We start from the raw sequence: 16,992 nt of genomic DNA on the forward strand, positions 1-16,992 counted from the left end.
CATGGACATGTCACATTATCATTTGCAAGCATTGACTGTGACACAGCGCATAATACGAGCCAGGAAATAGATTCAGCACTTGTAGCCGTAGGACTGGTCTGGCCAGAACCCTCATGTACTTCAGGTGGAGCTGTACCCCCTCAAGTTAACATGTGGGTCGAAACATGACTACATAGATAGAAGAGCAGGGCATTTCTAAACTAAAAATAAACAAGGCCATGTGAAGGTCGTCTTCTCTGTGTGGGTCTGTCTTCTCTACTCATATTACACACAACAGCCACAAATCAATCTACTCCGTATTATAAATAGCACCAAAGGCCTTAGCAATTCCATCACATTCAAACTTCTCAATCTCTTCAAAAGCCTAATCAACCCTCGAAGCATTCCTTTCTTTTTCTCTCAAGCACAATTTCCTCACAAAAATGGCAATTCGCTTCCCTTCTGTACTCTCTAACACAAAGCAAATTCGTACAAAAAATCAACAAGTAGTTCCAAAGGGGTACGTACCAGTTTATGTAGGAGAGCAAGCAGATAAGAAGAGATTTGTGGTGCCACTTTCTTACTTGAGCCACCCCGTATTTCAAGACTTGTTACAGCGCGCTGAAGAAGAATATGGGTTCAATCATCCCATGGGAGCTCTTACCATTCCTTGCTCAGAAGACACATTCTTTACTCTTACTTCTGAACTTAGGTGCTAATAGAAGATATGAACAACAACATGATGTTTCAGTTGATGTTCCAATTTTTTTCGGGTTTTTTTAGATCAAATTGATACCTGAAAGAAAAACTGTACAAATTAAACTGATGTAACTTTTTTCCCCCTATCTGCATCATTCAGTGGGGTGGTATTCATTTATTGATTCCATTTTCAGATTTCAGATTTACTTATTCACAGTTTATCAGTTTGCAAAGTTCTATAAATTAAGGTGGCTTTTGTTACATTTTGGTGATGCTCACAATCAATCACTAGATCGAATATGAGTATATGACTAAAGAGAGAAATTATAAGCTTATTTGCTGGTACACTGAAAAAGATAAAAATTCCATTCATAATAACACCGGAAACATGAATATTTTTCTACTCAAAAAGTTCTTGTTCTTCTCAAAGAAGCTGGATTAGAGTATTAATTAAAAACCAGTTTAACTTAGAACATATATTTTCGTCCAGTCGTAGTCTCTTTGATCCGTCAGAAAAGAATGTAAATTCAGATCTCATATTGAATAATTCTTGACTTGCAGATTGTTAGGTAAGATACTCAAGAGAAATTTTCTAACTAAAGGTCGTGAAAATGTATATATTATGCATAATTTTTGTGCTGAAAAAAAAAGGAAGGGTTCATGTCCTTTCTATGCCTTCAGAAAAACACAAAAAATATGCATTTACGTTGTATTTTTAAGATACAATCACACAAGCAAGAGATTTTTTTTAACCAATAAGGAAAACATGAAAAGAACAGTTTATAGTACTTAAACAACAAAAAGGAAAAGATGGCGAAAATGCTCGACATCTTCCCTAAGAACAAGCCATATTGTGGTATAAAAATCTTAGATTTTCCATCTTTACTTCAAACTACTCTCAAACCACAAATCTTCAATTTTAGGAAATATTTCATCTCATTTTCCTAATATTGTTGAAGTTAATGCAGCCTGAACACTGAGCAATTTTAATACTCTTGCTCAGTAGTACCACAATATCAAGAGTCTAAACAGCACTTTACTTTTTTTCCTGTCATATAAAAGAAAAAAAAAGAATTATATTCCTTAATACTATATAGAATTTTTCTGAAGCTGCTTACACATAAAAGTAGGGTCTAAAAGCTCATAAATTGGCAGCACAGTGTATAAAACCCAATCTGCTTCTTGTCATTTAAACAGAGCAGATTAAAAATGGCAAGTTTCAGGGCACTACTACTGTTGGCCTTTACTCTGAATGTAAGTTTAGCAGTTCTCGGAAGAAGAACTAGAGGGGATGTTGGTGTCTGCTATGGGCTCGTTGGAGATAATCTACCCTCTCCAAAGGATGTGGTCAGTCTCTATAAACGACACAACATTCGGAAGATGAGGATATTTGAGCCATATCCAGAAGTGCTTGAAGCTCTAAGAGGGAGCAATATCGACCTCACATTGGGTGTTAAGAATACTGATATACCAACTCTTGCATCGAGTGAAGATGCAGCTAATTCGTGGTTCATTAGCAATGTTCATCCTTATGTCAATGACATCCGGATAACATACATCAGTGTTGGTAATGAGGTTATACCAGGAGAATTTAGCGATTCTATTTTGCCTGCCATGCAGAATCTGCATAATGTCCTCAGGAGCAATAATCTCGGTATGTGATTACAACTCAACCTCTAAGAGAAGATTGCATTTAGCTTAAATCAACCTTAAATCAGAACTATGAACTTCCATTAATCTTACAACTCGCTTCTTGTTTATTATATCTCTAATACACTTTTTAATTATTACCATTCCCTGCTGTAACTAGGTACGAGGACAACCACAGTGGTGCATTCAGCAGTGCTAGGAGCTTCTTTCCCACCCTCAGCAGCCACATTTTCAGATAGTGCTCGCCCCTTTATCAGAGGAATTATACAATTTCTATCATCACAAAAGTCCCCACTGTTGGTTAATCTCTACCCGTATTTTCCCTATGCTGCAGACCCGGAAAACATAAGACTAGACTATGCACAATTCAGGACAACTGAACCACTGATCAAGGATGGAGCTCTGAGGTACTCCAACCTCCTTGATGCCATGCTTGATGGTTTCTTCTCGGCAATGGAGAAAGAGGGTGTCAATGATGTTAACATCATAATATCTGAGACCGGTTGGCCCCATGATGGGAATGGCAATATCACAACTCCAGGTCTTGCAGCTACTTACAACCGAAATTTCATACATCATGTAAATGACTTTCAAGGGACTCCAAAGAGGCCAGCGGCATTACTAGAAGGATTCATTTTTGCTATGTTTGATGAAGATTTGAAGGATCCTGGCGTTGAGCAACATTGGGGACTTTTCAGCCCCAACATGCAACCAAATTACAATATATTTGGTTGAATTAAAATTTTTGTAAAAGAGACTATGCAAAAGAATATGGCCTTTATTTTTTCTGATTAATCATAAAAAGGAAGTTAGGGGAGCAAAATTTGGTAGATATAACCTGATTAAACTATATGGAAAATTTTCATATACAACTCATAAATTTAGGGCTTTCTACTTACAGATCGATTTTCATCAGTCCAGGGAAAGATTCCCAGTACGAATTTTGCGCTGCTGATGCGTGATTTCTTTGCTTAATCTTAATTGAGATAATCCCATTTGTGCTTGTCCTTGTGTTTGTGCCTGATTCCCAGTAAATAATGAAGGAACAAGCTTTGGCTGAAGCCATTTTTTTACTGCAAATCCACTGATTTTAATTTTGCCACTTGATTCAGATCCTTGATATGGTAGCCGTAATCTCCTAAATAAAGCTCCAATTGCTTGACTAAGCCTGCAATAAGAAATGACACAATGAATTGCTATTAGGCATGTTTGCTGGTTTTATTTTTACTTAAGTTGTGCCAAATCTACACAATTAAAAGTGCATTAGAGTATTAATGATTGAGAATTAAAAATTAAACATCTTTTTAGAGCCTTAAAAGGATCCTGAAGCTTGCTAGGATAAACTTTGTGCAAAATATGGCAATTGGCAACAAAATAAAAGGCCTTTATACAAAATTGCATTTGGTGCGCCTTCACACTTTCCTCCACCATAAATTTGTATTTCTCCTAAACAATGCAAATGCCTTCCTTGCAATTGATATTCTACAAAGTACAAACTACAGTGCATACCATAAACCTTGAGGCCACCATATAATTAGTTCTCGTGATAACTCAAACAGTCAAACGCGGTCTCAATCTATATTCAGAAAATCCATTTAAGTGCTTAAAGCAGGACTAACCTCGCAGAGAGATTGATTGTTTTTTCTCCTTTAGGACGTGCAACGTCTGTTGTCTCCACAGGCAGTGAAACAGTTATACTGGGCACCTTCGCACCTGCATAATTATTCAAATAAAGTGATCAATTAAGATCTTTTATGTATTCTGCAGTTACAACATATATAACTCGGAAATTAATGCCATAAAATAGCAACTTTTCAGAGAGCTGAGTAGACAAAGTAATATGGTAATCTCTCTACGGGGGAGATTTTAACATGTATTGATCAGGCTCACTTCTGCAATTTTGGCAAGGCAATGCCAAGATAGCAGCTTCTAGAAAAAGCAAGAACCCCAATGGCTCATATGGGTAGAAGTCAATTTTGGGTAATTGACAATAAGTTTTTATCTAATAATAAGTGGAAAATCAGCGATAAAAAAGTCCTTGTTAAATTTTTAATATATGTACACTGCCAAGAATGTGTACAATAATTCCTGTGCCACTCATACCCACTATATCAGAGAGTAACAAGGGATGTTGAGAATTATCGATAACTACAACTAGCTGAAAAATGAAGACGCATTACCATGACAATACATGGGAAATTCCATTCAAATATCACACAACGTTTCCATTTGCCACTGTTCTAACTCTAACTGAGTCATAAACTCATGAGTATACAGAAAGCAACTTCAAAAGATAGAATACGAGGGGGAAAAGGGACCTAAAATCCCTGCAACATACAGCTATCAAATAGCTATATCACAACATGACTACAGATTATACGCAAAATATTGCGGTTCAAGCAGATTACAAAAGATTGATGAAACACGGGTGAGAGAATTGGGATGAAAGGACCATCATTAGGTGGTTGCTCAGAGCAATAGACCAAGTTCGACTGAAGATAGAAAAACAATACGAAGTATATAATAATTCAGAAGCTACTTCTGCTCAGCTTTTAGACAACACTAGGACATGCAGACAAAAAAAAAAAAAAACAATGTAAGATCACAAAGATGATAGACACAGCATGGTTTCATGTAAAGGATAAAGAAGACAATTTAACTTGATGAAAATAGCGTGCATGGATCCATATATTACAATAATACATCAATAAGAAAAGATAAGCTTAATCATACCAGCAGCAAGACGATGCTTGAGTCCTTTTAACACTGTTAGGATATATACCTGAGAGAATACGATGAACAAGAATTGAGTATCAGTCAGCATCAAATGGATGATATGCAAAAAGAATACAAACTTAAGCAGCAATCATAAGGTACTCCCTGTTTTTTAGGCAGCTAAAAGGATTCCATAATTCTGATATTAGTAATGTAGACTGAAGAGTACTTTAGTTTATCTCAACTATTAAACAATGTGCTAGATATTTATACTGTAGAATTGTGTCTACTTGGGAACAAGACAACAACAGAAGCTGCATATATGAACATGTCTGGAGCTAGCAAAGAGATGGAGCAATTACTGAGCATCCATGAAGAGAGAGGCAAGGACAGGTTGGATACCATACTATCCAGAGAAATTTAAAGCCCCATGCATGATACAAATATCTTAAACACTGCAATTTCATACCAAGACAAAAACAATGGATGCATGTCTCGGTTGATTTGGAGTTAGTCAAAGGATCAAGTATAATGATTAACGAAAATTTAGGAAAATAATAATCACAGACATTTTCAAATGCAGATAATGGGTGATTAATCATCATACTTTTCAACTGGGTCTACCACCAATATATAATAGGTGCCAACAGATCATATAACCACTTGGATTCAAAGAGCATTGAATAAATATATATATATGGACATTGCGTGTGCTTAGCCAAGTACATTTTGTGATCATGCTGGTCTTTAAACATGATAAAGGTTCAGGAAAAGATCCCAATTGTCCAAAATGTAACCAACGTTAAGAAGGCAGAGGAGGGGGAGGGGAGGGGAGATGGGTGGCAGACTCACCTCTGCTACGTGAATGTTCAAATCCCTTGCATCAATTACAACGGGACTCTCTTTAAAGGAAGCACCAGGTACAATGCCAAGTGAAGCAGCTTCCTAAAAAAAAAAAAGTCCAGATAGTATCTTTAATGAGTTAGAAGAAGTATTAATGAAAAAAAGCAATGGGGCTCCAAAAATTTTCTTCTAAATTTGTTTGATGTAATTGAAAATTTACAAAAAGAGAGTGTAAGCAATATCTTAGGCATGTGCATTAGATGCATATCATATCATATGAAAAGACCATTTTAACCAACTGACCCTAAAACATAAAGATTCAAATAATGTGAATCATCACACGAGAACTTATAAGCAATTGTTATAATTAGTAAATAACCTGTTTCTCCTAGTGTATATCCTTTGTCGAAGACTGAACCTTTTATTTGTGGGGGTGGGGGGGGGGGGATTTTAAAACATGTATAATTTGATTGAAAAATATAAATTGAAGTGGTGCTACAATTCTAATCATGTTAAGAATATCAGCAATATCAATCCACAGACACAAACATCATCCATGAAAGACTGCATGAGTCTACATGATGTAGTGGTGAAAGGATGGAACAGTGAGTTAGTATATAGCTAACCTCAAACAACGAAAAAGAACGAGGGTCATATTCTGCAAAACCGTCTATCAATGAAAAGAGGTTTGCACTTCTTGATGTTTCAGCATTGATTCCCAAAGTCTCAATAAGCCTCTTCTTCAAGGATACATCTTTTGGTAGCTGTAGACATCCTAAAACTTGAGAAAGAATATCCATAGAAGGGACCAAACCAGATCCAATCATTTCACGGTAAATCGTTAAAGCCAAGGATGACCTGAAGATTACAGAAGAGAAAAAGGGGAAAACGCCTTACACAAAATATTTGTAATACTGCGTATAGCACACATAAAAAAAGTCACACACATATATGAGCGTATGAAATATAACTAAGTAATCTAAGCCAAACGATTAAGTGAGAACAGCCTAGATTTTTTGTTTACTAATATGTGCTCAAGACCGTGCCAATTCTGATTTGGAAGAACTCAAAGGAGCTATTGTATGTATATTGATATTGAAGTCTGAATTCGTCTTACATAGTCAAGTTTGATAATCTAGTAGTCATTTGAGGAAATTATATAAGTGGGCTTTTTTAGTTTCTTAAAGCCTCCATCTAGGGTACAGTGGACCGACCACCTAGGTAGACCCTCCATATTCACTACTAGTTATGAGCTAGTAGCCCTAATCGCATTAGGCCCTGTTTAATTACAGCATAGCAGTGTAGAGCAGATTTCAGCAGAGTAGAGTAGAGCTTCCACACACTGCAGAGCAGAGCAAAGAAGGACATGGCAGGCTACAACAGAGCAGAGCAGAAAAGCTCAAAAGAACAGGGAATAAGACTCATATCCCAGTCATCCCTCTAATACGAATACTTTAGCTTTTTTTGGGGGGGAGGGGGGTCTTCTAGTTGCTGTAAGACTGCTTCTCTTTCAATGTGTTGGAGATGTGTACCAAAACTTAACTAATTGTTCAGTTCAATCATTCAAGTGACCTTATATATATATATATAGAAAAGAAGGTTAGTCCTCTTAATGAAAAAGAAGCAAATCTTAAACGAGATGTGAACTGGAACTACTACCAATGGTTAGTAAAATACGTCCTGAAGTGTCTAGTGTCCATTAAAAGAACCAATAAAAAAAATCATTAAGATTCTAACACAGATGTGAACTAGAACTTTTACCATTGGTTGGTAAAAAAAACCTGAAGTAGTTCCATTAGAGTATCCAGTGTAGGATTACCCCCCCCCCCCCCCAAAACACAACCAATTTTAGCCACATAGCTCCAGTGAAGAAAAGTCAGCAAAGGAACTTGTTTCAGCCATATGTCACTTTTTTATGTCAAAATAAAGAAAAGTGATGACAATAAGCACACAACATAAATCAATCCATCAACATATAGAGGACGGATGGAATACCATTTGCTGTCAATTTGCGGACGTCCAGACTTAAAAGATAAAACAGGCTCACCAATTGTAATAGCCCTCTCATATCTCCGGTAGCACATTTCTGTAAGATGCATTGCAGCAACAGAAACCAATTACAAAGATATTTATATGTTAAAAAATAAATTAATATATTTTAAAAGATACAAGGGAAAATATAAAAAAGAAACACCCTGTAGCGAAAAGCTTTATAATATATAAAGACATATAAACCCATAAAACAAGAAGGGTAACAAACAAAGCCTATAAATTGACTAGATGAAGATTTTATTTTGTTTTTCAAACCATAAACTGCACCATTTTCCAAGAGCATAGTGAGGTTCTAAAACAACACAGTCATTCATTCAGAACTCGGGGAGCACAAAAAATGATAATCAAATGCTTCAAAGTACATATCCTTCATATTGCAAGAAACTCAAACCTTTTACAAGAAACCACTTAAGGTACTCAAGATAGAGTATTGATTTGCCAGAACATTTACAGTGCATTTGGATGAAGAAAGGGGGAGGAAAAGAAGGGGAGGTAAGGGAGGAGGAGGGGAAAGGGAAAGGGAGGGGAGGGGAGGGAAAGATGATGAGTTTCCCTTCAAGTCTCTATTCCATTGTTGGAGATATCAATTTCTTACAATTTAATCCCTCCCTTTCTCTTCCCCTCCATTTCCCTTCCTTCTTAAATATCCAAATGAAGATACTCCACCCCTCCATTTCCTTTCCCTCCATCTACTTCAACCCAAACACACTGTTAAAAGAGAAAACACAAATATGCATTTCACTTACATAAAACATGAATAATACATGAGAACGGACCAAGGTGCTTGATCAAAGAAATTTGAAATGAGTTAATCGATAAATCGTTCGAACTTACTTATAAGACATTTACACATGATATGGCTGAAGGAAACACCATCAGCTTTTGCTTGAGAAAAGAGTGCAAGGCCTACTTCTAAATTATCCTTTCTGCAAAGCACAAGAACCATCACAAACCCTTCTTTCAATAATCTAGAAGCCTCTCAGGGGCATGAATAAAGAACAAATGCCTAGGATCTGAAGACAAATTTTCAGAGTTCATCAAAGCAGTAACTTTCTGTGTCTAGGGCCTTGAACAAAGGTTCCACCAAAAAATATAGTAATTCATTGGACATAAGAAAAAGAGAAATTACTTTTCACTTGCCGCTATTAGAATGGAGTAAGTAATATTATTTGGGCTCAAGTCAAGTTTCTGCATTTCTGTCAGAACATCCAGAGCCTTCTGCATTTGGTCAGCATCACCTGCGTGGACAATTCCAGGGTCAATTTTGTTGCAAAAGCCTCCACAAGCCTGATGATTTGTCAGGAACAAGTTTCAACAACATGGCTTTTTATCCTTCCAAATTGACGGTGTTTCATATTAGAGTTCATAAATTTGCTGGGTTCACCTTCTAATTTGTTTCCTTAATCTTTACTGGAATTATAGAAAAACAATCATACTAATCCCACTTTGGATTTTCCGTAGCCAATTATATACACTAACTACTTGCAAGAAATTATTTTTGCTATATAGTAAACAAACATGAACAATCTATGGAGATTATATTTCCTATATTTTCATAAACCACTTTGATACACTAATTCTGAGTTGTCATTGTCAATCTGTTGTTATCAGTTTAACACTAGAGTTCCATATGCATTTTGCAATCTTGGTTTCTTAGATAATGGAAATCAGAAACTGGAAGAACATTAAATGTTTGCTAAAGCTTTTCAACAAAAATGATGAGCAATGATTAAAAACAAATGATACATCTTACAATTACTCCCAATTTTCTGCTAGAGATACTAATGTCAAAGATATACATTGGCAAATGTGAATACACAAAACAAGAGTATATTAGAAATGTACCATATTGAGCTTGAATGTTTATTACCCTAAGGCCTAAGCATTTTATATATTATTACCCTTTAATAATAAATTTAGATACATCAAAACAGTATATAGGCAGAGTAACTTACAGAGTGCAGTAATTAAGGCATTTACAGTTGAAACTGTGGGTTTCATATTCATAGCTTTGATTTGCTCAAAAAGCTCGAGTGCCTTCTCCCAATTTTGGGTCTGAAATCAGTATTTGACATTATGGTCATTCTCATGACAAAGTTAGCATCATATAGCATAGACCAAGAACATAAAAACAAAGGGTCAAGTAACTTCCCTTCACTATGTCTTAATTGCAAAGTGCTCAAATTTCAAGAAACTCATTTAGCCATCTGACCAGAGCTATGATAGGATTTTTTCCACTCATTCTATTAAATTGGGAAGGATACTGAAATAGCCAAATCCTACAAGCTATAGGCAGCGTGCAATGAAAAGTATAAAAAACAAAAATTAAAAAGATAACTTATGTGAGTTAAAAGTGTTAAATGAATTGGGATTGGGTTACTTAATATAATTTTTTTTTGGTTAAATTTTTTTGTAACAATAATTAGCGTGTTTTTAGGATTTACAATAAATTTTGTCAGGTTATTCTTGAGTACAGTCAGCTACTGTCTTTTAGTAGAGTCAATGATTCAGTCAATCACATATATATATGTTTGAAGTGCATATTTAACTTATTGTTCACGGGCTTCAAGATTTCAAGTCTATTCTTGTCAGTTTTCTTTGGTTAGTCAGTTCAATTTTTTTACTATATCTATCTGCGAGTAATTTTGGTCCAACTTACAGCTCTGGGCAGGGGGCAGTTAGGCATATCAAATAAAGATACTTTGGTAAACTTGAACATAATATCAAAAAGAAAAACCTTCAATTAAAGGCTATGATCCAACACAATAATCAACAACAACAAAGCCTTAGTGTTCTAAAATTCTAATACTCAAAGACCACGTGAGAACTTTGCAATGCAGTATGATGTATGTATACTGATTTTAACAACTTGAAATGACCAGAATCAAGAAAAAGTAAGGGATACATACATTGCTACAGGCCCCCATCAATGAGCTGTATGCAATAATTCCTGGATTCATCCCTTCAGTTCTTGCATCTTGCAGAACCTCAAAAGCAGCATCAAGGTTACCAGCATGCCCAGCAACATCTATTAAGGCACTAAAAAACATCTGCATGAAACATGAGAAGCTTGAGTGTATTAAGCAAATAAATCAACAAAAACGAAACGATTAGTAACAGCACAAAATTGTGAATTTTCTATAATTGACTATGCAAGGAATCAATATTTGAGGGAGGGGCACATTAGTCATTGCCTATTAGTAGTGTCTTGGGGAATAAGTTAGAGTTAGTTATGAGACTTTTTCTATAAATAGGACTCATTAGGAGGGTTAATGATCATCCAGAAAATTATTGTTAAGCTTGGCTTAGTTTTGGGAGAGCTCCTTTCCTCTCGAATGAAAGGTGTATTGATTGAACTTTGCTAAACATCAATACAATCTATCCTTCTTCTTCCTCTAATTCCTTTTGTTATACTCTGAGTTTTCTTACAAACTAGTTAATTCCTAGCAGACTACTAACAAAGATGAATACTATGAATGACACACTAATCACCCTATGACTGCTCACTGAAAAGAATTATAGTACTCCCTACATCCCCAAATAAAAGTATTATTTGTTTTTGCACACATTTTCAAGAACGTAAAAAAATAAGAAAAGAAAAAAAAGATAGCAGAGTTTGGTTGAATAAAGGTGAAGAGAGAGAGGGAGAGAGCAATAGTGAGGTTTAATTGATTAAAATAATGTAAGAGATCCGGGTAAAATAAGAGTTTTATTTAAGGATAAGATTGTTGGGTGAAATGGGACTTTTATTTGGGGAAGGATTATGAAATTTCCTAGTCAAAAATAAATGAATAAGGGGCAACTGCAACATCTAAATTAGACATTAGGTTGCCAAGCATTACCTCATCAGGGACCACACCCTTCCTTTTCATGTCAGCATATATGTTGCATGCAAAATCCCAATCACCAGTCTGACTGCAACTATTAGCAGCAATTGTGTAAAGCTCTGGAGAGCCTTTGATGTCGAATTGCTCCATCATAGCATATACTTCTTTCACTCGATCAACCTAGAAAATGCAGATTGTTAATGAGGGTTTCTAATGATTGATTTGCATAGCAGTAAATAATGACAATCACAGCAGGCCTATAGCTTGAGTGTAACACGGTTAAGAGACTCCTTACCTGACCAGCGCTTGTACAGGCTCTTATCAGAGCGCCAATAGTAAAGTGATCAGGGTCAATAGGCTGTAGTTCAGATCTCATTTCTGCCAGCACATCAAAAGCACGTTCCACTGCTTTAGACTGGCCACACGCGGTGATAAGTGCGTTGAATACAACTCGATCTGGCTTCACATTCTACTGCATATAGGTATGCTATCAATTGGCTTTTAGAGGTACTGAGGAAGCAATGCACAGACAGTCCAGAATACAATTAAATTCATCTCCAGACATTCAAAACTACACACCTTAGACCTTAAAATCCCATACACACCAAAGGCTTTAGCTACTTGACCAGCTCTTGCACAACCATCAATAAGAGCTCCATATGTATGAAGATTTGGTTCCACCCCAGCATTCACCATTTCATGAAAGACCTGATGAAGAATTTCCAGAGTGAATTATAATTATTCTATACTCAATATGGGAAAAGAAAGGACAACACTGCACACGCACACACACACATTGCACAAAAGAATAATAATTTGGACAACCAACTGTAAGGAAATACAAATTACCCACAAGAAAGAAAGATCTGAAAGACTAATTATACAAAAGAAGAGCAAGGCTTCTCAAAAAACAAGATACAACTCATTTGAATCCTAAAAAGCAACTTTAAAACAATACTGATGAAGCAGACGCACTTCAAACATAGTGTCAACTTTTCCACTTTTAGCACAGGTTGATATCAGAGTAGTGTAAAGTCTACAATCAGCTTTATATCCAGCCTTCTGAACCAGAAGCCAAGCATCAAAAGCTCCTACACACACAATCATAATTAGATCGTAATAAAGTGGATCAAATAAAAATCAAGTAAAAACCTAAATAAATTGCCATTATAAGCTAGAGCTTACCCTCAGAATCTTGTGCAGCAGCACAAACAGACATAAGCATATTGAAAGTACTAAGAGTAGGATTTGGAATCAGCATGGTAAAGCGGAAAGCTTCTTTAACAGCCTTTTGTCTTCGACAAAAATCAAAAAATTTAGCATGGTAAATCTGAAACCAAAGCATAAGAGATCAGAACCCAAGGAATTTTTATTATTTACTAATCTAAAATTGTAGAATAGAATCATTCTGAGCATAAGAAAAAGAAAATGTGACTTTACTTTACTCATATCCAATATATCTTTGCTATCCATATCTTCAAGCAACTCCACACATTCTCTTAACCTGATAAATAGAATATGTTATGCAGGAATGGAGATAGAGAGAAGTATATAAGGTAGGCTACAGAAGAATCCAACAGTAAAGTGAAGTGGAGGCATAAGATGTTAATAGCCTCACCAAAACCTAATTCTATCTGTTAAAACCAGTATGTCACAAAATTAATGATTTTCAAAGTAAGCAAACTATTTGCCTCAACAGCCAGCTATACATGAAATCCCAAAAATTTGGGAACAAAGCTTATTAAAAACAATACCTGCCACTTTTCAGCAAGCGGTTGTAAGAGCTCATATGCTTAGGTATAGTGTGTTGGCTATTAACTTCCAGTGAAGTCACATCAGGAGAATCAGAAACACTTCGGTGGTCATATAGCAAAGAACGGGCCCTTGTTTCTTTTCTTAGACTTCTTTTTACTTTCCGCAAGCCTTTACCCTCATTAAAAGAGCCCCCTGCATGGGATGCTACAGGCCCATGTCCTCTGATGCCTGGAAAAATCAAAGCCTAAAAAACAAGTCAGATACTTGATGCACAATTATGACACTCCAAGCCATATGGTAATCACACACAACTGATTGCTGAAAATTAATCATGTTCCAGAGATATATTCAGCATAACCTGCAGCTTGGAAAAACTCTTCTTGCAACATGTTAGCTGCAGAATTCCTCGTAGTCACAGGGAAGTTGTTTTTCACCAAATGAGATGCTTGAGTAGATGATCCATTTATTCCCAGCAAATGCTTTTGGTTGTCTGATGCAACAGAATTCTCATAAAACAAGTGCAGCTCATCTCTAACAGATCTTGTTCTTTCTTGAGAGCTAGATTTCTGGAGTTTAAAATCATCCTGATCGCGGTTTGATTCTATAAGATTACTATCTTTTGTGAATGTGGTATCCACAAGTGCAATCACGGAATCCTTCATCTCGTCAACATGAACATGTGAATTCAGATTCAAATCAGTCTCCACTCCACAACTTACAGAGTCTGATTCTTCAGTTAAGTTTACAGGTGGTTGCAGAGCATCAATATCAGGAGAAGCCTCTGGAAGAGATAGCCCTATTTCTACAATCTTCTCCGAAAGTACAGAAGCTGTGGCCCCTACATTCTGAAAGTTAGAATCAAGAAAATCTGCTGATTCCGCATCAGATGTTTTTAAAGGTGTTAAAGAGGGATCTTGATAAGACAAATTGATCCTACCTTCATTTTCCTTTAAAGTGGTTTCTACAACTTCTGATAATGAAGAATTTTTGTCCTCAAGACTTTCCACGTCATAGTATTCGGGAGATTCCTCTGAAAGAGAGAGATTAATTTCCTCACTCTTCACTGAAAGTGCAGAAGCAATAGCCCCTAAATCATGAAAACTAGAATCAAGAAAATCTGCAGACTCAGTATCTGGCATATCTTTAGGTGTTGCAACATGATCCTGATATGACAATTCAGTGCCTCCATCATCATCATTAATATTGGTTTCTATGACTTCTGATAAAGAGTAACTTGGCTCCTTGACACTTTCTATCTGAAGATGTTGAGAAGATGTATGTGGAAGAGATAGGTCTATTTCTCTCTTCTCCATAAGCGCAGAAGCAACAGCCCCTACTTCGTGAAATTTAGAATCAGCAAAATCTGTTTGTCCAATTGCAGGTGTATCTTCAGGTATTGATGAAGAACCTTTCCATGACAAATTGACTCTTCCCACATTATCCTCAGAGATGCTTTCTCCTGGTGATGGAAATTTTATCTCCTTCAAACTTCCCATCTGAAGATATGCAGCATCTTTTGGACTATAAAACCCCACTTTTCTTGTACCTTTTTCTTCTTGGTTATACTCAGAAGATGGAACCTATAGAGCGGCAATGAGAGGAAAATATCAGAAGTAATCATCCCTACTCTAATACAGGGTACATTAAATGAAAAAAAAGGGGGGTACTAAGAGGGAATACCAAAAAAAAAAAAAAAAAAAAAAAAAAAAAAACCTATACTGCAAATTAGGAAAGAAATAGATACTCTGTAAATGACATTTATTTTCTGAAGCCTTAAGATGTTTACCAGAAAGGTCATCAATTATAAATTCCAAGTCATCTAAAAGGACTAAAACAATTATCACGTACATTATAGGTTAAATTCAAATTCTACTTACCTATCATCTATTTCTATTGTACACCAGAAAATGACTGAAATGGCAAGAACAGGTGAAAAAGGAAAACCCTAAAGCCATGTTTACTAACAAAAAGGATAATATAAAATATATTTTCTTCAGCATCATACATCTTCCAGTTATTTAGTGGCTTTTGTACAATCAACAATTTTCCTTATTCCTCTTAAAATTGTTCCTACCTAAATAACCCCTCCCACTTGGCTCAAACAGTGACTCTTGGCCTTTGGTTCGTCGAATTTCTTCTTCCCCTGTCCAAATTTGGCCATCTTAAATGAGAAGTCAAATTTTGTACAGTGACCAATTAAAATATAAGCCTATATTGATTTTTAAAAAACCACCAATACTCAACCATATTTGCTTTTGTAGTAGATTTTGGACAAATACTATGCAAAAGTTTAGCTACTAATTAGCTATCAATGATTTGAGTAGCAAACCATTTTTTATTAATGAATACAACCATAATGCCTCTTAGAATGGATCATTTGATACTTCATCCATTTTTATTAGATGAAACCCTCTAAATTTACACTATTCCTATACAATCTCAATTTATGGACTTATGGTGATTTATTCGCAAGAAACACGAAAACATAGTCACGTGGGGTCTTGTTAACCAAATACTAATTTACTTTAAAAATTTATTGATAATATCAGATATTGGTTAAAGATATGCATTGGCAAACTTGTGTTTCATCTAAAAAAATGGAGGAGATATTTTGTTTAATCCTTCAGCCTAAGACCGGAAAACCGAGGCCAAATCACTTGAACGCAGGCAATCTTACACCGAGAATCAAGAAATGCACAATCTCCTTCCAACAAACTACTAACTCAAAATGCCATCCATTAACTACTTCTTTCAAAATTGCGGCATAAAAAAATACTTCAATGGCTACAATTCCAAGAATCTTATCCTCTAATACCACAATTTACTTTTAAATTATTGTTTTTTTCTATCTATGCTTCAACAAATTTAGATAATTACCAATTACAAGTTAAGTAATACACAAACATCAATTATCATCCAAAAAATCACAAAATTACAGCAAAAAAATTGAAGAAAGACTGAAATCAAACCTTTTTCCTTTTGGAATAGTAAAAATTGGAGAAAACCACAGCGACGGCAGAAACCGTCATGGCAGCGACGATAACAGCAACAATCGGAACCGAATTCAACGAAGCGACGGGAACTTGAGTGGTATGAAAGCGAAGACGCTTGCATTTCCGACGAGAATTGAGCCTCAATTTAGGGGAAATTCCGAAGAAATCACTGCGAATTGATTGAATTCTGGAGATACATAAACAAACAGACGAAGAAGAAGAAGATGAAGAAGACGAAGACGAAGAAAATCGAGGAATTAGGGCTAGGGTTTGCGTGGTAGGAGAATAGAGAGCATCCATGAAAGATGAGGAGAGAGAAAATTGGAGAGATGAGGATGAAGATGATGAAGATGAAATGGAGGTTGAGAGTGAGATAGTAGACTAGTTATGGACTTATGGATGATGATGAATCAAGGAACTTTTTTTTTTTTTTATTTTTATTTTCGTAATTGTGGTCTGCTGATGTGGCATTGTTAATG

General features: G+C 35.8%; 2 protein-coding genes across 4 annotated transcripts; one reads left to right on the forward strand and one right to left on the reverse strand.

Moving 5' to 3' along the window:
* The first annotated feature begins 1,887 nt into the window (after positions 1-1,887).
* LOC145620067 (putative glucan endo-1,3-beta-glucosidase BG4) lies at positions 1,888-3,063 on the forward strand. Its single transcript, XM_081674717.1, has 2 exons — positions 1,888-2,332; positions 2,489-3,063. Exons 1-2 carry the CDS (start codon positions 1,888-1,890, stop codon positions 3,061-3,063), a joined length of 1,020 nt encoding a protein of 339 aa, XP_081530843.1.
* Positions 3,064-3,086: 23 nt separating this feature from the next.
* LOC145619324 (pentatricopeptide repeat-containing protein MRL1, chloroplastic-like) lies at positions 3,087-16,920 on the reverse strand. 3 transcript variants are annotated; one of them, XM_081673996.1, is made up of 20 exons: positions 16,490-16,920; positions 14,458-15,100; positions 13,879-14,349; positions 13,520-13,748; positions 13,206-13,269; positions 12,951-13,095; positions 12,741-12,856; positions 12,345-12,473; positions 12,061-12,234; positions 11,781-11,945; positions 10,848-10,988; positions 9,894-9,993; positions 9,068-9,176; positions 8,773-8,864; positions 7,882-7,972; positions 6,513-6,744; positions 5,896-5,988; positions 5,062-5,110; positions 3,948-4,041; positions 3,087-3,496 (listed from the first exon to the last, which is right to left on the reverse strand). In XM_081673996.1, exons 1-20 carry the CDS (start codon positions 16,811-16,813, stop codon positions 3,241-3,243), a joined length of 3,717 nt encoding a protein of 1,238 aa, XP_081530122.1. In that variant the 5' UTR covers positions 16,814-16,920; the 3' UTR covers positions 3,087-3,240. The 3 variants fall into 3 exon arrangements, with proteins under 3 accessions (XP_081530122.1, XP_081530121.1, XP_081530120.1); XM_081673995.1 differs by having other exon boundaries at positions 13,879-14,358; XM_081673994.1 differs by having other exon boundaries at positions 13,879-15,100.
* Positions 16,921-16,992: the final 72 nt, after the last annotated feature.

Source organism: Chenopodium album, chromosome 27 (assembly GCF_948465745.1).
Source record: "Chenopodium album chromosome 27, dcCheAlbu1.1, whole genome shotgun sequence".
NCBI classification, from domain to species: Eukaryota; Viridiplantae; Streptophyta; class Magnoliopsida; order Caryophyllales; family Amaranthaceae; genus Chenopodium; species Chenopodium album.

What these genes read in the sequence shown, in the direction of transcription:
- LOC145619324 (XM_081673994.1), bottom strand. Translation starts at nt 16,813, where the DNA reads ATGGATGCTCTCTATTCTCCTACCACGCAAACCCTAGCCCTAATTCCT. An exon ending in CTAATAGCGGCAAGTGAAAA is followed by an intron (nt 8,865 to 9,067) that starts GTAATTTCTCTT and finishes TGTGCTTTGCAG; the next exon opens with AAAGGATAATTTAGAAGTAG. An exon ending in CCGCAAATTGACAGCAAATG is followed by an intron (nt 6,745 to 7,881) that starts GTATTCCATCCG and finishes TGTAATCTTCAG; the next exon opens with GTCATCCTTGGCTTTAACGA.
- LOC145620067 (XM_081674717.1), top strand. Translation starts at nt 1,888, where the DNA reads ATGGCAAGTTTCAGGGCACTACTACTGTTGGCCTTTACTCTGAATGTA. An exon ending in CCTCAGGAGCAATAATCTCG is followed by an intron (nt 2,333 to 2,488) that starts GTATGTGATTAC and finishes TGCTGTAACTAG; the next exon opens with GTACGAGGACAACCACAGTG.